Source organism: Emys orbicularis, chromosome 4, assembly GCF_028017835.1.
Source record: "Emys orbicularis isolate rEmyOrb1 chromosome 4, rEmyOrb1.hap1, whole genome shotgun sequence".
NCBI classification, from domain to species: Eukaryota; Metazoa; Chordata; order Testudines; family Emydidae; genus Emys; species Emys orbicularis.
Window position 1 is genome coordinate 150,041,615 of NC_088686.1, and position 21,408 is coordinate 150,063,022.

Genomic DNA, 21,408 nt, shown 5'->3' on the forward strand with positions numbered 1-21,408 from the left:
GTCTGGTCTTGGTGTTGAGAAGCGCACCAGCGTCGACATCGCCCCCCAGGTCGGTGCCAGAGGCACGGTTAGGTAGTGTGTCTGCGCCATGGTGGTCATCGACATTGGTGCAGGCAGTGTTGATGGCAGTGTCGGTGCCTTAGCAGGGGCCGGTGCCACAGTCAGGCCGAGGGTGCTGTTGGTGTCGTGACCTGAGCCCCTGGAGCCGAGCGCACTGCCGAAGGGGCTGCTGCTGTTGGTGCCGACGTCGGCAATGTTGACTCAGACGCCAGCATCGACACCGGAAGTAGCTGCTCAGCCGTGGTGGGACAAAGGTAGCAGACACAACTGAAGTGGCACCCGAGTGAGGGCCTTGTCTCCAATCCTGGGCTTGGTGGAAACCCCATGGAGTCCAGAAGGGCAACTGAGCTGGGTTCTGCCATTGAGGGGCCCACTGCCTCGGTCGGGACCTCCTATGGTGCCTGGAGGGATGACCTTCTGCTCCCACTATAGTCGGAGCGGTACAAGTCCGACTCAGAAGCCTCGGAATATGAGGACCAAGGTGGCGCTGCACCTTTTAATGTGGAGTGTCGGGAGTCCGGGGACTTTGCTCCCTGGATGGAGGTGCTGGCATCTGTGGTTGGCGACGGGGAACAGCGTGTTGTTATAGCCGGCTTTTCCTTAGACTGCACAGTATGGGATGGAGCCTGCGATGCCAACGTCTTCTCCTGTGTGGGCGGCGAGAACAGTGCAGTGAGTCTGAGCAGGTCCTGCACTGCCCCAAATGCTTCAGGACTGGACGGAAGCGGCAGGCTCTCTGAGGGGTTCGGCAAACATGATTGGTCCGGACTCGACTGCCTCGCCTCAGCAGGCGTCGACATGGCCACCCCTAGTGTCTGAAAGCCGGTGCCCGATTGTGGTGCTACTGATGGCTTGTCTCTGGGTCTAGGTATTGGGGATCGACCCCTTTCAACCCTCTCCTTTTTCTGCACTGGCGACTGGGACCCGTGCCGAAGGCTGAAGTGTCCTCGAGACGCTCCATGATGGTGCTGAGGCTCCTTGGGCACGTCTTTCTTTGGTGCCTGGTCTCTTGAAGAGGGCGCCGGCACGCTCCACACTGAAGACAACGTTCTGGTGGTAGGGTCCCCGGAGTGGGGTCCTACTGTGGTTGAAGAGCTGCCTCCATGAGGAGGATTTTAAGCTGCTGCTCTCTCTCTCTCAGGGTTCTTGGTTGGAATTCCCAACAGATTGTACAGTGGTCTTTTTGGTGACCTTCGCCCAGACATTGTAGACAAGATATGTGGGGGGTCACTCTTTGGCATGCATTTCACTCAGTCCTTGCAGGTCTTGAAACCCAGGGATCGCGGCATGCCCCAGGTGGCAAGGAAAGTGGGAAGCAGGAGGGAGAACCCCCATAACGGAACTTATGACTAATTAACTAGGTAACAAACTAAACTAACTGACTAAACAAGAAGAATACAATGAGAGTGGAGCTGCTAAGCCACTTACTGGAGCAAGAGCCAGGGAAGTTCCAGCTACCGTCACTGGCGGTCCGAAGGAACTAAGGGAGTGGCGGGTCAGCAGAGCTCTACATTGGGCGCCATGAAGGCGCAAGTCCAGGGGGTGCCCAGGCCGACCCTACGGCGGCTGCTAAGGGAAAAATCTTCCAGCTACTGTGCACGTGCGCGCGCACACCTGATTGGAATTGACATAAACATTCTCTCGAATAGGAGAACATCAGAGCTGACCTCGGCACTGACACTGGAAGAGAGAAGCCCAGGACATTTTGAATCCAGCACAGAGCGCTTGAAGCTGCATTTGCAGCAGTGAAAATCATGGGTTCCCTGGAAGGAGGTCTCTAAGTCCAAAGACATATTACTGAGGCATTCCAGTTCCAGAGACAGTGGCAGGGCACCAATATCAAAGAAAGCCAGAGACACTTTGGCCCCTATATCAGCTTTGGCACTGAGATACCTTCAAGCCCCGACCATGACACTGACTAAGAAATCACTTCAGGCACCAAGGTTTGAGGGTTTCACTTTCACTGTGTCTCCCACATCGACTCAAGCACCAATATTGGTACCAGTACTGACCCTGGTACTTGTACCAGCACCATCCTTGCTGGACCCACACCTGATGGCACCACCATTCCTGAAGAAGATTTTCTCCTTTTTCTCTCCTGGCTACAACAGCAAGTCCTCCTCAGAGAAACTGGAATGATACCCTAGGAGATACCCAAAGGACAATCAGTACCTGGCCCTCTGCAAGATGGTAGTGAATGGACCACCCACAACCTAGACAGTATCAATATGAGATGCCACAATGGCTGTATTGCCCATGGGGCCTGCCGTCCCATCAGCCCTGGAGTCACTCCCCTTGGTAAAAGCCTCCACGAGGGGGAGAAGGAGATCTTGCTATCTGTTGTCACTTCCTCACCAGAATTGGAAGAGCAGGAAGGAGAGCCAATAGGGCAGGCTAGGGAGACACTCCCGTTTCCCTCAATGCCCAGGGAATTCTCTTCCTCACCTGATGAGGCTATCGATCTGGCCCTGGTGCCAACAGTGGATGACTTTTGGGTATTCCAGGAACTCTTGTCTGAAGTTGCAGATACCTGGGCTGTCAAAACAAACATAATCCAAAAGAATATCCATAAACTATTTGACATTTGAGTTACATACTGTCCACAATAATTGCCTTACCTATTAATGACAGTTTGTACTCTGCAAGCACCTTGGAATACCTGAGCCTCACTCCTTCTGCCTTCAGGTTGAAAAGTGGTATTAAGTACCACTGAAGAGGCTCAATCAGTTCTGTGCACACACTATCCCAAGGTCACTCTTACTGGTGTTTACAAGAGAAAATAAGGCCTGCCAAAGGACAAGAATCCAAAGAAACTTTTCAGTTGGAAGGCATACTCTTTGGCCTTCTTGCAGTTCCTCATGGCAAATTAACAGGTGTTATTCATGAAATACAGCTTCTTGGTGTGGGAAAGTGTGACCCCCATTCCTTTCCAATTTACTGCAGGACTACAGTGTTGAACTGAAGGATGAAGTGAGAGAAGGGCAGATGATAGGCAAAGTGGCATTACAGGCAACCATGGATGAGTTGGACACGGCCACCCAGTCCACAGCCATGGCTATCACAATGCTGAGAATCTTGGGTGCAGGCGTTGGGCATCCCGAAAGAGGTCCAAGCAACCATTGAAGATCTGCCATTTGAGGGGATGGTCCTATTCAGTTCCAGGACAGATTACATAGACTATGGTTGCTAGACATCAGGCCCCTGGACTGGAACCTGGAGTAGTGGGCTGACCCATGTTCCCCTACCAGCTACTGGGGAGGTAGCTCCACTGCCCAGAATGTGCTGAAGACTGATTCAGACAGTTAGTCCAGAGGGACTTTGATACCCTGAAAGAGGAAAACTATAACTAGAGGGCCAAGTCATAAAGAGGGTGCACCCTGAGTCATGAGGAAGGAGCAATTGAGTCCAGAGAGAGAGAGAGAGAGAGAGAGACCATGGGGCAAACAACTGAAGGAGGTGGTGTCAGACTGGTTGAGAGCTAATCCCTAGATAAGCCACAAGGAGGTGCCCAGCAGTGAGTAGCAGACTCCATGACAGGACTTCAATATATTATTAACAAGATTGATGGGGGGCCTCCCCTTCTTCCCTTTGCAACCTGTTTCCTATACCACCTATCAGTGAATATTGCCTTTTTAGTAGCCATTACATCACATCAAAAGGTAGGGGAGATTCAGGCCCTCAGGGCATGTCCCCGTCTACAGTATTTCATAAGGACATGGGTACTCTCAGGTCTTGTCCCAAGTTCCTGCCTAGAGTTGATTCAGAATTCCAGAGGAACCAATTTATCTGACTTTCATTTTTCTTCCACAAGTCTCACTCAACACAGATGAAGTTAAACTTTGCACACTTGATGCAGTAACAGCACTGTCTTTTTACATTGACCGAATCGTTCAGAGAAACACAGATTATTTGTGGCCTTTGCTGATAGGGTAAAGGGGCAACTTATGTTCTCTCAGATTGTCTAAAGTGGGTCTCCAGCTGTATAGGGACATGTTATGATTCAACCAGGTTAAATGCACCAAGTCTCATTAGAACTCACTCCACTACAGCTCAGGCAGCCTCTGCTGTCCCAGTCAGGCAGCCTAATACAGGCCAGCTGTGCTTGTTAGGTTGACCAAAGACTGGCTCCGCTGCAGACCCTGATTCCTGACAGTGCCCCCTGCCTCAAGGGCACTTACTTGGGGCCTGTTTTTTTCTGGGTACTTCCGATGAAACTCTCATAATAAGTCTGGGGTTTGGATGTTCTCTGCCAGTTACCAAGACTGCTTGTCCAGCCTGTAGCCTTTCCAGTCCACCAGGTACTGGAGCCTTTCCCTAACTTGTTGAGAGTTGAGGATTCAATGGACAAAATACTCCTCTTGTCTGCAGACTGTTATGGGTGGGCAGATTAGAGTGGTTTGGGTATGGGTTCCTGGTGTAAGGCTCTAAAAGTGAGATGTCAAGGATGAGTGTATCTTCAAGGACTTGGGCAGCTGTAACCTGAAGGTCACTGGGTTCATCTGTTCTATAATCTTGAAAGACTCAGATATTGGTAGTCTAGTTTGGTAGATCAGCTCAATTTAAGGTTCTGGGCAGAGAGCCCTATCTTCTCCCCCTACATCCAGATTAGCAGCAGCTTGACCATCTTGGTCTGGGGCTTCTTTAGGGGACTGCAGGTGTTCTTTGAGCTGCAAGTTAGGTGGGAGACCAAATCTGCAGCAGCTGCCGTACTGGGAAACTCACAGGTAAGTGTGAATGGAAGCAGGGGTGAAAGCCCTAACTTGCAAAGTATGGACTATTTTGCGTAGCACAGCAGGGGAAGCCAGTAACATTGGTGGTAACTCAGGAAGCAGTGAAGATGCTACTCCAAGATTTGATTGACCCTTTCCATTTGCCCATTAGTCTGGGTGATAGGTAGACAAGGTGAGAGACTTGATGCCAAGGAGTCTGAGAAATTCCTGACAAAATCAGGAGCTGAACTGAGGACTCTGGTCTGATAAAATGCCCATTGGTGACCTGTGGTAGCAGAAGATGTTTTCCATGAAGAGCCAAGACATCTCATGCAGTAGGAACAGTATAGAACGGGTTGAGGAGCTCTCTTCTTGTTAGGAGGTCAATGACAACCGGGATTATTGGGTGTCCCTTGGGAGTGTGGAAATTTACAGTGAGGTCCATTGATATAGTAGACCAAGCCTGCGGAGGTGTGGGCAAAGGCGGGAGGAGACCTAAGGGTCTTGAACTTGGGTTTTTGGTATGGGTACAGAGGTCGCAGGACCTTATATAATTCTTGATGAAAGCTTATTCTCTTGGCTAGCAGAAGCTCCTTGAAACTGGATCCCAGGTCTTGAATTGGCTAAAATGCCCTGCAGGCAGCAAATTGTGGCATTGTTTCAATACCTGAAGCCTAACTTATCCCTCCAGAACAGAAATACAACTCTTGTGGTAGAGGAGGCCATTTTGTAGTCAGAACTCTGACTCAGGTTGGGTACCCACATTGTTCAGAGTCTGTCGGATCTGGGTTGTGAATGTGTCGTTGGAGGGCAGGGAGTAGATGGAGAAAGTCAGACTGCTGTCAGTCATCTTGTTGACAAAGCTGGACATCTTGAGCATGGTGGCAGAGAATTCATCGCCTGCTTCAAGATATTGTCTTTGTGGGACAAGGCATCTATCTTCCCGTTTTTGTCACCAGGTGATAACTTACAACAGAGGCAAAGTGAGAAAAGAAGAGAGACCAGTGGATCTGGCAATGGTTAAAATGTCTAGCAATCCATAGGTATTCCAAGTTCTGGTGGTCTGTCAGGACTTTGAGCAGGAACTGGGCTACTTCTAGAGGTGTCATCATTCCTTGAAAGCTGCCTTAATAACCAATAGCCCCTTATCCCAAATATCATAATTTTCCCCCCACCAGGGTTAGCTTCTGAGAATAAAAGGTACAGGGGCGGAGTTGGTTGCAGGTGCCCATGTATTGAGATAGTATTGCACCCGTGGCAAAATTTGAGGCATCCGCCTCAATCGTAAATGGTTTAGCATGAATTGGTGCTGAGGTGAATGCCGATTTTAGTTGATCAAAAGCCAACTGAGCTGCTGTGGATGAGGTAAACTAGGCCACTGTTCGTAGGATCATCATTTTGGGTGCAACCAGTGTTAGAGAATCCTTTAATAAATTGCCTGAAGAGATTGGTGAACCCCAGGAATCATTGCATACATCCTTGGATATGGCCCAGTCGGATATTGCTGCCACCTTACGGGGGTCCAGGGTGAGTCCCTTGGGTGAGACAATAAATCCCAAGAATTCCATTGTATCCTTATCAAACTCACATTGCTCTTGATTTGCGTAGAGGTCTGGCAGAGTCTCTCCAAGACAATGCACATGTGATGATCATGGAGATCCTGACTTTCGGAGAAAATGAGGATGTCATCTAGAAAAATGACAACAAATTGGTCCAGCATGTCCCTGAAAATGTCATTAAAGAAATGCTGGAAGGTTGCAGGGAATGTTGCACAATGCAAAACAGCATGATCAGATGCTTGAAATGGCCAGCCCTGGTATGGAATGTAGTCTCCTACCCAGATCCTTACCAGGTTGTAAGCTCTGCAGAGGTCCAACTTTCCGAAAACCTTGCCAGAGCAGTCTTTCGAACAGCTCATTTATGAAAGGGGTACCAGTTTTCAGAGTGTGATCTTGTTCAGAGCATGTTAGTCCACACAGTTGGAAGATTCCTGACATTATCTAAATAGGACTCCCAGTAGCCTCAACCAAGCAAATGTTTGAGAGTCACCAAGAGTAGAATCCATGTGGCCAGTCTCTCAGAGAAGAAAGAATGGTAACTTACCCTACAGTAACTGCGTTTCTTTGACATGTATTGTCCACATGGATTCTATGACCTGCCCTCCTTTCCCACTATTATGGAGTTCTGTTTCTCTGGGATTCTGTATTGGTGATGGAATGGAGGGATGGGTGGGTGTGCTCTGCCCTCCTCTTTGTAGCACATCCCTTGCATATACATCTTAATAACATATTATGTATTCCTCACTGAAGGCGCTATCCTGAATTCCTTGTACTCCCAAACTTCCATTGGATTTGTGAGGAGTGCATGTGCCCACCCATGCACCCAAACAAAACACTTATAGCCTGGTTACTCAGGCTATGCGCTAGGGAGAGGATTGGCCTAGTGTGTATCTATGAAATGTTTTAATACAAACATTTAATATCTCATAGTAGTCCATATAATGCTATATAAATATAATCTGGCTAACAGATATCCATAGGTTTATTTATTATGAAGTTTTGGGTTGTCTGTTTCTTTGCAGCAGTATTCAGAAACTATATATTATAAATGCATAAGCACTTGTGACATTTTTTTCTGCAGAAAGAAGTACATGATTTGGAAGTTCGGTTAACTGGTGCCATTGAAAATGAGCAGAATTGTTTAAAACAGATTACAGCACTGAATGCAGAGCTTGAAAAAGAGATGTATGACTTTATTTTTAATTACATTACCTTTAAAGTTGTTGCTCCTTTTAATGTATATTTAAAATCTGTGATTTGTTTTCTTATGAAAAATGTAACATTTATTTTGTTACATACTAATTGCAGAAGGGTACAATGTATCTCTCACTTCACACTTGTCTCTGCTGTCTCTCCCTCTTATTGGTACCAGAGCACAAAGGGGGGGAAGCGTTAGGTATGGAAAGGGATTGTCTTCAGGAAGAACCATAGAAAACTGCTTAAACTGTAACAAATGTCAATTTTGAAGTTTGTAAAAAATAAATCAAGGTGCAACTGTTGCTGATACCTCAATTCCCCCCCCCCCCTTTCTGGTCCTCAGAGTATTTTTCAGTAATGTAAAAGCTGAATAGACTGCCACCCTCCTCTTCCCCCCCCACAACAGTGTTACTATATTTATCTGTGCATTTTAAAATTAGATTAATACTAGTATTCGTATTTACAGCTGGAGACCCACTTTAGACAATCTGAGAGATTATTAGTATTTATATTATGACTGAGGCCCCAGTCAGGATCAGGGCTCCACAAGCTGTGCACTGTAGAAATATCTAGAAGAATCCATAGTGACAGGCAACGATTTTATAGTCTTATTTCGAATCATAGAAATGGAGGACTGGAAGGAACCTAGATAGGTCATCTAGTCCAGTCCACTGCACTGAGGCAGGACTAAGTATTTTCTAGACCATCCGTGACAGGTGTTTGTCTAACCTGTTCTTAAAAAAACACCAGTGACTGAGATTCCACAACATCCCTACATAATTTGTTCCAATGCTTAACTACCCTTACAATTAGGAAATTTTTCCTAATGTCTAACCTATCAAGCAACCATTTATTTAAATATTTTTTGATGTTTTCTACATTTTCAAATATATTGATTTCACTTACAACACAATACAAAGTGTACAGTGCTCACTTAATATTTTTGATTACAAATATTTTTCAATTCACCTCATACAAGCACTATGGTACAATCTCTTTATTATGAAAGTGCAACTTACAAATGTAAATTTTTTTTGTTACATAAATGCACTCAAAAACAAAACAATGTAAAACTTTAGACCCTACAAGTCCACTCAGTCCTACTTCTTGTTCAGCCAATCGCTAAGACAAACAAGTTTGTTTACATTTACAGGAGATAATGCTGCCCACTTCTTATTTACAATGTCACCAGAAAGTGAGAATGGGCTTTCGCATGGCACTTTTGTAGCTGGCATTGCAAGGTATTTACACGCCAGATATGCTAAGCATTTGTGTACCCCTTCATGCTTTGGCCACCATTCCAGAGGGCATGCTGATGACGCTTGTTAAAAAAATAATGCGTTAATTAAATTTGTGACAAGTCCTTGGGGGAGTATTATATGTCTCCTGCTCTGTTTAACCTGCATTCTGCCATATATTTCATGTTATAACAGTCTGGGATGATGACTCAGCACATGTTCGTTTTAAGAAAACTTTCACTGCAAATATGACAAAATGCAAAGGAGGTACCAATGTGAAATTTCTAAAGATAGCTACAGCACTCGACCCAAGGTTTATGAATCTGAAGTACCTCCCAAAATGAGAGGGACAAGGTGTGAAGCATGCTTTCAGAAGTCTTAGAAGAGCAAAGCTCCGATGCGGAAACTACAGAACCTGAACCACCAAAAAAGAAAATCAACCTTCTGCTGATGGCATCTGACTCCGATTATGAAAATGAACATGCATCGGTCTTCACTGCTTTGGATCATTATCGAGCAGAACCTATTATCAGCATGGATGCATGTTCTCTGGAATGGTGGTTGAAGCGTGATGGGACATATGAATCTTTAGCGTCTCTGGCACATAAATATCTTGCAATGCTGGCTACAACAGTGCCATGCGAACAACTGTTCTCACTTTCAGGTGATATTTTAAACAAGAAGCGGGCGGCATTATCTCCTGCAAATGTAAACGAACTTGTTTGTCTGAGCAATTAGCTGAACAAGAAGTTGGGCTGAGTGGACATGTGGGCTCTAAAGTTTTACATTGTTTTATTTTTGAATGCAGTTTTTTTGTACATAATTCTGCATTTGTAAGTTCAACTTTCATGATAAAGAGATTGCACTACAGTACTTGTATTAGGTGAATTGAAAGACTATTTCTTTTGGGTTTTTTTTACAGTGCAAATAATTGTAAAGTGAGTAGTGTACACTCTGTATTCTGTTGTAATTGAAATCAGCATATTTGAAAATGTAGAAAACATTCAAAAATATTTAAATAAATGATTGCTTGATAGCTCTACTGCAAATACATCTCAGAATGATGTTCACTTTTTAAGACAAGATGTATTAAGTGCATGTAACAAATGGTGGGAGGAGCATAAAGATAACAGCAATAAAAACATATGGTTATATAGTCTAGCTGTGTACATAAGTTGGTAGTTCAAAGTCATTTTAAATGTATAGATTAGGTAGATATATCAGCGTGCTAAGCAGTTAGTAGAATCAGGGCCTGAGCGCACAGAGATTTGCATTCTGTACAGTCACTGAAAAATAATTGTACTCTAAGGCAAATCTGCCACCTGTTAATCCAGTCAGCGTGCAGGGATTTACATAACCAAAAACTAACTCTACAGTGGTGAGTCAACAATTTTTCAGTTAGCCTGTATTCAAGGAGCTTTGTCATGGTCTGATTTGAAAGGGAATTTGAGAATACAAATAAATTATTCCTCTTGTCTCCCAATTATTTTAATAGGCTGCAGAATGAGGAACTAAATATGAATTGCAATAAGCTTTTATTAGAAAAAGAACAAATAGCACAAAAGAAAAGTGATACTGTCACAGAGCTCAAGAAACTACAAGAAGTTCATAAGGCAAGTTGAGAAGTAAACTTACCTTCTTTTGGAAGACACTTCTTACTTAAAATAAAATGTGATAAAGCATATTGTATATCGAAATATGACACATGACCATTTTCATGATATTAATTAATTTTGAAACAACACAATTTTTGCATTTTAAAATACAAATGGTGAAATTCACCCAATGTAGAGGACCAGATGAAAGCGTATGCACTTCTTTGTGCTGTCTGTCACTGCACGGATTGAATTTCACTCAAAATAAATAATTGATTGCATGCATCTTTGTTTAGGATAACAGAAAGAAAGAAGAAAAGACTAAGAAACTAATAGAAAACCTTGAAGAAACAAACGGCCAGCTAAGGGAAGAAAAAACAAATATATAAGTAGCATATTCTCAGAAAAAGTCTTGATTCCTTTACCATTAGATTTTGGTGTTATCCTTTTTTATGTATAAATGTATGTAGGCATTGGCTTCTATGACTTCAGATTAATATATTTGTTTTCAAGCTGTATGTTAATGAAATAGGTCTTACTCTCTCTGTGGTGATTTTTGGGGCACCCAGGACTGAGAGTCACCTTGTTACCCTCCTTCCTGAAGAGGAGGAGGTAACAAAGGAGAGTCTTGCCTGTGATGGCTGGGTGGCCTGTCAGCCATGCAAGCACCCGCCTGCAGGCTCTGCCAGGCCCTTTCAGGTGTGCATGAATTCCTCTGGAGCATTTCCCTGTGATATCCAGTCCCTGACTCTGGTTACTCACAGAAATTCCAGATCCTCTGCTCCCAAAGGAGTAGCATACCCCAGTTTTACCTTAAACCCTCCTCCTGTATAAGATACAGCATTGTAATAAAACTAAATAAGGTCTACTTAAGAAAGGATAGCGATTCTACTAGAAATAAGAGTATTGGAAACAGATGGTTACAACTAAATCATAAAACACTAACCTAGGTCTACACTTGTTAATATTTACTTTTCCTATCTAATAAAGTAGGTCGTGTTTCCCCCCCTCTCCCCCCCAAAGTTCAGTATGTTGCAGAGCTGGCTGGCTTCAAAGGAACATGGCTCCAATTTTTCGTGAGATCAAGCACCGTCCTCAAGATGTCTTTTCAGTGAAAGAATACCAAGTGCCTTTCCCCTTCTGTGTTATACTGAAACAGTCTTTTGTCTTCATTCATAGACAGGGTGATTCTCTGTCTGTTGTAATGTTCCTTTTTTTTTTTACCTCCAAGTGGTTTTGATTGTTTGTGATTGTGTCTGATGGTTTTCCATTGAAAGTCTTGGGATGAAGCAAGGCTAGATTATTGAGCCCTGCATTACATCACTGGCTAACCAGGACAGAATGACAACTCCAACCTCCTCAAATGAGCCATTGTGGAGACATATTATCCTCTGGTGATGAACTTCTGCTTCAAGTCCATAAAGCATACTGTCCATACAGTTCATTAAATATTACCCACACATTCATCTTGTAATGCTCGAGTCTTGATAAGTCATGAGCTTTCTATAGGTACCTTATGTGTTACTTTTGGGTAAATATCCTGCAAGATGTGTGGTCTAGTGAGCTTGTCAGGTTTGAGGTGAGAATTGTTTGCAAAGAACAGGGGACCCTTTGTTTGTGTCACATTCTCATTTACATTAAGACTACTCTGGCAGTGTACAGAGCCATGAAACTGCTATGACAATAATTTACACCCACTTTGTATTTGTTAGTTATGTTCTTTTTGTAATTGCTGCACAGTTTATACCAAGAACTATACTGCATCATTCATTTTCATCTAAGACAGAAGTTTGGGTTTTCAGTTTTCTGAGAAAAACCCTTTAATTGTAGAGGAAATTTAAAGAAAATAGCATATACAAAGTTATTAGTTAAATGTGGAAAAAATGAGACATAACTATTATGGAGAAGAGGATTCCTATTAAATTTTACCATCTGAAATGTTGTATATTTTGACAAGTCTCATTGTTAATCTGCCTTCCATAATATGGATTTAGATATTATGGAGATAGATGCATTAAAATAATGTAGATAGAAAGATAAACTTATTGGATGCATAGGACTTTCTAGGTCTGTGAAAAATAAGTACAGCTCAGAAGTGAAAGTCTGGGCCACTGCCCTGTACCTTTTAGGGACATCTTCAAAGATTGGCATAAACCACCCTTAATATTAGCTATAAAGGAAGCTGCTTTTCTTGCCTTGAGCTAAGCTGTGATATTTTTTTTTTTTAGCAGCTGTGAAAGAAATCTTCAGTTTTAAATTAATTATTTACTAATACTTATTAATTTGGCATTTAGAAATGACTTGGAGTCTCTGAAGGAGAAGATGAAAAAGAAAGATGAAGAGGCTAAAACTAAACTGGATGAAAGTGAAGAAAATGTATGGGATATATACAATGCTACATCTTATTATGAAAAGCTATAGCAGTAAATGTCTGAGCCAAAAAAGGTATCCTTAGGAAACAGATGTAGGAGAGTAGGAAATAATAGCTGTGTAGGAAGGGGCCGGCTGTGATGCTTTCCACGAGTACCCAGGGTTGTGAGGCTTCTATCTACCCCTTAGAGTGAGGAAGTCTTGACTGTGCCTGTTGGGGATCAGCTCCCTGACTGCACTGGCCTCTGACAATGCAAACACTACCTTCCAGGCCTCCTCAGGCCTTGCACTCCCTCTGCAGGTTAGTGATAGGAACACACCAACCCCCAAGTCCTCCGACTGTCCCTCTGGACTGCCCAGCCCCTGTTCCACATTCACAGAACTCAGCTGTGCTACTCAAAAAGGAATAATACACACCAACTTATAGTTTTAATTCAGGATCACCAGTCCACTTAATATACAGCACTTAGATATATTTATAGTGAAAACAAGAATAAGTTTATTATCAAACAACAGAGATTTAAATGATACAAAATCAGAATATTGGAAACAAATGGTTGCAGAGAAAACCAAATCATAACATGCATTCTAGAGCTTACACTTTGTTGTCAGATGTTCGGCTGCGTGCATGTGTTCTTTCTGCATGCTGCTCTGGCTTTGGCCAGATAGCCAATACAGCAGGCTCTGATCGAACTGACCAATAACACAAGACTTGGTTTAGTAGCAAAGGCACCCGGCCAGGTTTATTGCCAACAAAGCACAGTGCTGATGCCCTTGCTCAATGTTTACAGGTTCACTAACACATGTATGCCTGTGACAATGGACCAGCTCAGTCAGTGGCGGGACTTTCCACTGTCCCCTAGGCCAGACAAAGGGTTAAAGCGAGGTATCCCAACATTTATAGACTAAGACAAACAACCTAGGGTAAACAACTTATCCATCACCTTACATGTTTCATGATGTTTATTATCTCCCCTTGTACTTTTTCCTGATGTTTCAGACAAAATATCACTATTCATTACTTTTGTCAAACCATTTTATCATGTGCTGGTTTGGGGTGTTCTTGTACTGGCCTGCTGGAACGTGTTTACATATTCAGTGTGTTTTAGCAATGGTAGCAATACTGGTGCCGAGTTCGTGTACCGGACACTGACTTCCAGGCAAGCATCTGCTTTTGACAGGGCTTAACTGTTGCTCACAGCATAACTTTTTCTGACTTTGGTTGAGACCTCAGGCCTTGCACTAGGCCTATGCTTCAGGCTCTCTCTTTCTACTACACACTTAACTACAGGACATTCCTCTGTCTCCTATAGGATAACTTACCCAAAGTCCTTTCCCTAGCATTTTCAACCAGGACCTTTCATACAATCAAGCTTGCTGGCACCTTGTCTTCACAGATTGAAGGATGCCAGAATGTCTCTGCATCACCAGCTGTACCAGACTATCCCTTTGATCTTCACCTCAAAACAGGGGTGTCCCCTAGCTGTTTACGTCTTACTGTTCATTTCATTCTGAAGTCTCCACAAGCTCTTTGTTAGCATTTGACTCAGTATATTAATAACTTATATTGTAAGACCTGCAATACACAGTGATCCATCAGGGGAAAATGTCTCCCACTTCCTGTCTGTAGAAGTTTGTCTCAAGGCACTGTACCTTTGAATGACCTGCCTTTAACTACAAGGCCTAGAGAATGTAATTTTCATCATGCATAACACCTCCCATGTTTTCCATATGTATGTCTCTGAATGATTATAATGACCAATGTGACCCATGGTTGTCTGGGGATTAGATGAGATTTTAATACTAGTATGTCTGGTGTGGAGGATTTTTATTTTCTTATTATTGTTTTCTGGTGCATAGAGATATATCTTGGAGCATGCCAAACAGTCTCTTATGAAGTTTTACTGTGAAATTAAATTAGATAAAGACACCCAGAACAAGGGATGGTTGCTTGTTTGTTCTGTAAATATAAATAAGTAGCAGAAGAAAACTAGCTGCATATTTTGGGGCAATTTGTGGTAAAATTTCTAATAATTTAGCCAGATTTTAAAATAATGTATTTCAGACTAGAAACATTGGAAGTGAAATTTCAAGAAAGGAAAAGCAACTGAAGATGCTAGAAAATAAGGTATGAGAGTATACTGTTATACTATGAACTAGAGAGAACTTCAAAAATTCTTTTCAGTTTTAAAGCATTAACTGCAGTATTTCATACACAATTTGTGAACAGAAAAGAGGTGATTATGGTTCCCTACTACACATTTTTGCTCTGCTCTAATTACAGCTTTTGATGGGCTGTCCTACTACAGTTTTACTTAGCTAGCAGTAGACTATCAAAACCATTACAGATTTAGTGCTCTAAATCCTGATTCAGCAAAACACTTAAGCTTGTATTTATGTCCCACTGAAATCGGTGGGATTTATGCATGTGATTATAGTTTAACACATGCTTAAATGTTGTACTAAATAGAGAGAGAGTTGAGCATGTGCTTAAGTGTTTTTACTGAGTTGTGGCCAAGAATAGTTCCAATGAGCATCAGTGAGGTTAATCACATTATTGAAGTTGAGTATGCTTAAGTGCCTTACTGAATTGGGACCTATGCAAAGACAAATGCAATTGTTCTTAAAATATCAATCAAATAAATTAACAAATTCTAAAAAATAAATTATTTTGCAATGATTCATTGTTTGAAATCTCTCTGTTTTTAGTTTAACAATTTAAAGAAACAGGTTGAAAATAAAACCAAATACAACGAAGAACTGCAGCAAGAGGTATGTAGACTTTTTAAAAGTTACAGGAACATGGAATACATAGAAATCCAACTGCATGTGTGTAGAGCAATACTGTTCAGTTTCTGGTAGGATTTTAAATAGATGAGGAGTCTTTGCAAATGTCTATGAGATTACATAACTGGTTCTCTTTTCTATGATAGTCTTAATTCAAGTCAAATCTAAAGAAAGTTTTGTCTTTACAATGGTTCTTTTTAATTGCAAAACTTGGCCTACTTTAGTGAAAAGCAATTGTAGAGAGAGTATATTTATAATGAATTCTGATTATTTTGTATTCGATACAAAGTGTCATCAGTATACTTTAAATAAATACTTGAGTTATGTCAATTATCCATCAGTAAGAGAAGAAAAATCTGAGCTCAGATTGTCCTCTCTTGTTAAAAGCCATGGGAGTAGACTTTTTATGAGGAAATCTCATTGAAGATTTTTTCACAGAGTTTCCCCCATCTCACCCTACAAGGGGGCAGAGTTGTCTCCTTGTAGAAAAGCCATCCAGAAACTTGGGCCATCTGCTTGGAGCCTCTGTATCACTGCATCAGGTCTGGCCCTCTGGAGATTCCTTTGTAGTGCAGCCTGGGGCTGTATTAATTTTTTCATAGAAGTTCCACAGGCAGGAGGCAGAGATGTTCTGCATCCTGCTTTTTCCTCCTTTCTTCCACCCATATCGCTCATGAACCTTGAACCATGTGGAGAGTTTTCCACAGTGTCCACAAAGGATAAAAAAGAGTTATTGAGGTACTTGAGCTCTCCTTCCACAGGGAGGACTTTTCCATGCACAAATCTTAGGGGGCCTGATATGGGATGTGGATTGTAAAAAATTTTTAGAAAAGGGAGAGGGTACTGGGATCAATCTTTAGCCCTAATTCTGACTGTTGTGTGCTGGTGAGGCAGTTCACAGTATGCAGAAAACTGCTGTAAATGGGCAGCTGAAGTTTACCCTGCCTCAATTTGCCCTGTGTGTTTTACTAATTTTAGCTGCTGAAGCAGCAAAGCAATTCTCCAGTATGTTAATAAAATAATGTAAATGTTTAAATGCATCCCTTTAGTCTTTATTTTGGTTTTAACAGAATAAAGTGTTGAAAAAGAAAATTGCAGCAGAAAGCAAGCAATCCAGTATTTATGAAGGGAAGGTAGGTGTATACTAAATATTTATTGTAAAAGTGAAAGACAAGTAGTTGAAGAACATGAGTCTGTCCTTCAGTCCCATTGAAGTCAATGAGATTACTTATGTGTTTAAAAATTAAGCAAGTTTAATTGTTTAATTGCTGGATTGGGGCCAAAATGTTCAGCATCTTGTTGTATCAAGCTATGATATATTGGAGGCTGTCAGCTCCCCATTGAAATCATTAGGAATTGAAGTTTCTCAGAATCTTACAGGAGATGCTCTGCACCTCACTGAATCAAACCTTTAATAAGAAATTTGTGAAATTGTATCCACTGTTTCTAGGACAAGATTTCAAGGGTAGTCAGACTTCTAGTGCTGCAAGCACCCATGCACGTATTATCTTTTTGGATCAGTTAATACTTTGAATTAGAAGTTGGCCTGACTTGCAATATTCAGATATAGCATTCCAGTACTACAATATCTGTGACCATATAAGAACCTTTATGGATAGATAAGCACATTTTTATTTAGATTTTAGTTTGGCTCATTGCAGAGATACAGGTCAGCAACAAAATTCAAATCCAAATAGGAGTTTGGGAGTTCAGGATCTCTCTTTACTTTTAATTTGGTCAGTTTCAGTTTTCCTGAAAAATAAAGTTATCCAGGGCTTGCTTCTTTATCATTCAGATCAAGGAAGTTGTCCCATTGACTTGACTAGGAGCAGGGTTAAACCACAAATGATTTGTTCATAAATGAGTATTTTCTGTGTGCATTGTAGTTGGTCAGGTCAGCCAGACCTGAAGAGGAACACTATGTAACTCAAAAGCTTGTCTCTTTCATCAGCAGAAGTTGGTCCAATAAAAGAGGTTACCTCCCCCACCTTATCTCTCTAATATCTGGGACCAACATGGCTACAACAACAATTTTAAAAATACATTTACATACTTTGACAGCAATATAACATTATTTGTGCTTTACTAAAATGAACAAAATAATATAAATGGTTTGTTTCTCCTTCTGAACTTCTTTTCTCTAGCATCTACTGAAAGTAGCACAAGACATGTCTCTATAGCCTAATTATTCATATGCATATTAGCTGGTTATATGTAATTTGTGTGATAATTTATTTCTGTCATAATATATGAGCTTTTGTTTAAATATTCTAAGTACTTAATTTTGAATAAACTAATTTTACTAGGGTGCACCCTTTTAATTCATGTCATGGTTTCACTGAAGTCAGTTCCCAGTCAAACATGCAAATTGTTGGCCTCTTCCAGGCATCTTGCCAGCAAAATCAGCAGTTCAAAAGAATGTTTTAACAAGTACAGTTCCTTTCATAGAGGTTTTTGTTAATAATAATAAAAACTTACTAAGACTAATGGGCCAGGAAAATTCCCTGTTCTTCAATCAATTCTATTATAAATGGAAATTATAAAAAAAACCACAGGACTAGTTCATTGACTGTGGCCGAAGACTACGCAGTACTGCTTAGGATGAGGATTGCAAAGGTGGCATGGGAGTCTAACTGTTGCAGAGCCCTGCTTTGCATAGCTAATCCCCTCCCCCCCAAGAACAGGAAGAGTACAAGAATGGAAGATTATTCTGTGGCTGCACAGCTCTGGGAGGAAGTCATACTGCCAGTGGATGAGTGTCCAGGGAATAGCAAGCATGGTCTTATTTCCTTGTGAATTTTAGGACATCATGTACACTTTGGGGGGCCCTGTCCTCTCAAGTAATCAGAAACCTCGCCCTCTGTAGGGGATGATGTCTTGGAGACAGTATTAGTTGAAACTCATTAAGTTCCACTTTTCCTTTTTCATATGTTTTTCAATTGGAGGGGGTGATTTAATTGAAATTGTTGTTGCTATTTTCCCAGTAATTAGGAAAAAATGTGAAAGGCCATAGCTCAGATCCTTGTTTAAAAAAATTTGAATCTTGAATAGAAGGTAAACTGTCCCAGTACAGAAGTTGATCCAATAAAAGATATTACCTCACTCATTTTGTATCTCCAGTACAGGGTAGGTAATAACCGCTTAAATGAATCAACATATATTAAAATTTACTCCTGAATGGTTAATTAAATGATTTTGTCTTGTTAAAAGGTGAATACATTACAACTAGAGCTCGAAAATGTAAATAGGCAACATAAGGAAACAATTGACAGCTACCAAAAAGAAATTGAGGCAAAAAACATAACAGAAGAAAAACTTCTTGAAAAGGTAAGAATTACTAAAATTGACTGTTTCTTTGGATTCATTTGAGTAATTTGATAATTTATCCAATGTTTAATGTGTTTTGTAAAGTTATTTAGGGCTGATCCTGAACTCCCTCCACATATTATTGTCCTGTGGACACCCGTGACCATATGGGGAAGCTGTCTATATACAATTTATGACTTCTGTGTGAGATCATGAATTGTATGTGAAACCCCAACCCTCAATTTGTAGTAAGTCAGTCAAGGGCTGGGAGAAGTTACAGATCAAACAAATTAAGTCATTAATGTGAATGAATCCCATTCAAATGGGACCATTTTTTGGACAAGGTGATGGCTGAAGCCTTGGAGAAACAGTTTTCTCTAACTTCTCTGCAAGGGGGTTTGAAAAGTGGAAAATTCCCAAAGAGCAAAACAAAGTACCAAGATGTTAGTGCTAGTTTTTAAAAACACAGAATCTGGGAGGGTAGGGTTAGACAGATGAAGAAAGCCTGGTGCAGGAGAGAGGAACAAAGACACAGTGTTTTGGAAGGAGAGAGGACTTTCTTGACTTTGGGGGACCAGCCAAGGTCAAAGGAAACCAGCATAAGGAAAGAGAGAGAGACTCCATGATTTGGAGGAGAAACTATAGGCAGCAGGAGGGGGCTCCTGGACACCCTAGAGGACTCTTACCAAATCCCAGAAAACACTCAGGAGGAAACTGAAACAGGTGAGGAAATTGAGACAGGGAATAGCATATAGATGTGTTTTATTTTGCATGATCTGAATTTCTTTTGTGCTAATATAAAAAGTAATTACTTTAGCAATTCCTTTTGCAAAGCCTATCTGTGTTTGCTTCAACTATCATGAGTCCCTGAAGAGAAACTAAACCAGAGAAACTAAACCACGAGGTTGGAGCTCTGAGAAGGTGTGTGAGTAAGCTACTGGGGAGCCTAGGGATGCCAGTGCTAGTTTTCAGGGCCTAGGAAGTTGAACCATGGAGTCTCAGCTTGCCAGATGGTTGTTAGCAGAATATTTGTAGCCTGAAAGTGTGCCTAGAGACCCAGAGTAAGAGACAGGGAATGCATGGACTTTGTTCAGATTCAGGAAGCATAAGAGCACATGGATCCAGCGTGGTGAGACCCAAACACAGCACCTGGTGAATGTCTAGTAGGGGGAGTTAGGCCAGGGCCATGACAAAGTCAGTGGAACTGCTTGTGTGTGAACTACACATACTGGTGATTATAGGCTTTCAGCTTTGAGTTCTTAAGTGAAAATGTTCATATTTGGGTCTCTAAAGTTAGGCACCTAAATAAAAATTAGGATTTAGCGCGTCAGTTTAGATATCCAAGTTTAAAAATGTAGGCCTTAGTTTGTTAAATTGCCTTTCAACTAATGTGCATTCTAGTACAGGAATTTTTAAAATAAAAAATATGTTATTTTTAAAACTAATTGCACAGTAATTTTTTGTGCTAGAAAGTACCAGACCGAAATAAAATGAAAGTGGAAAAAAACTATGATTTTAAAGTATCTGTTTTACAAATTTTTGCAGGGCAGCCAGGCATTTTTTAGTCTTCAGTACTGTAGATTATAATATCACAAAGAAGGAAATACTCCAAATCAATTGGTTCATTCCATCCATATTACTGTAATTGTTAGAATAACTTCAAAATGTATCTTGTGTGTTTCATTAAATGAATAGCTGTGGTTTCATATTTGATAAAATATAAAAATGGTCAGACAAGTCCATTGTGGAAAAAGCATTTCTTTTAATGTATATATAGTATTTTAACTTTTTATATATTTTTAGCTTTATTTTTTTTTACTTGATGCCACAAAATTTTGCCTGTTTACAGTTAAAGATAAACTGTGCAATAGTGCAAGCACTGCAAGTGAGCCATATAAAGAACAAAGTGGCTTTTGAGCTAATGGACTGTCATAAAAACTAAACTATATGTAGCGTTGGGGGTTTCATTAAAATATTGCATTCAATGCTGCTTACAAATTAGAAGAAAATACTGTTATTAACAGGTGGAAAAGATGAGGTTAATAGCTGATGAAGCAGTAATACTGCAGAAAGAAATTGATATTCGATGTCAGCACAAGATAGCTGAAATGGTAGCACTTATGGAAAAACACAAGGTAAAATGATTTTGCTAGTTGTATATGTACAATATATGACATTATGTCTGGAATCAGTAAAATTGCACAAACCACAAGTATTAGGAACTAGGAAATGGAGCTTTATTATAAGGACCTTGATCTAGGAAAATTAAGCTGGAGATATGATCAGTTTCTTAACATCTAACAAGAAATGCATCAATGACAGGAGGCATTTCTTCATTAACTTAACTCCTAAATAAGTAGCTAAGCAGAAATTATACTACTACTTGTAACAAAAGTATTTGGCAATCCCTAATACTGTAATACTAGTTGTGGCAGAGATGCAGCTCTCCTAGAGCTGCTTTGGGGGTTGCAAATATTGAGGTATTATATTTGCATACATTTTTATGGAAGAAGGGAAATACGGACCTTAATGATCATTTAGAATTCTGAATATTCCCATGTCTGTTCTGTGGGAAGGATACTGAAAG

General features: G+C 41.1%; 1 protein-coding gene across 1 annotated transcript in view; it reads left to right on the forward strand.

Annotated features, from left to right (window-relative positions):
- The window catches only part of SYCP1 (synaptonemal complex protein 1), a 60,447-nt gene that overhangs the window by 26,214 nt on the left and 12,825 nt on the right, over nt 1–21,408 (forward strand). The window contains exons 13-20 of the mRNA XM_065403430.1: nt 7,410–7,513; nt 10,259–10,367; nt 10,655–10,721; nt 12,649–12,734; nt 15,438–15,500; nt 16,586–16,648; nt 18,726–18,842; nt 20,846–20,956. Coding sequence (XP_065259502.1) covers nt 7,410–7,513; nt 10,259–10,367; nt 10,655–10,721; nt 12,649–12,734; nt 15,438–15,500; nt 16,586–16,648; nt 18,726–18,842; nt 20,846–20,956 — 720 coding nt within the window. The remainder of the gene's footprint in view (nt 1–7,409; nt 7,514–10,258; nt 10,368–10,654; nt 10,722–12,648; nt 12,735–15,437; nt 15,501–16,585; nt 16,649–18,725; nt 18,843–20,845; nt 20,957–21,408) is intronic.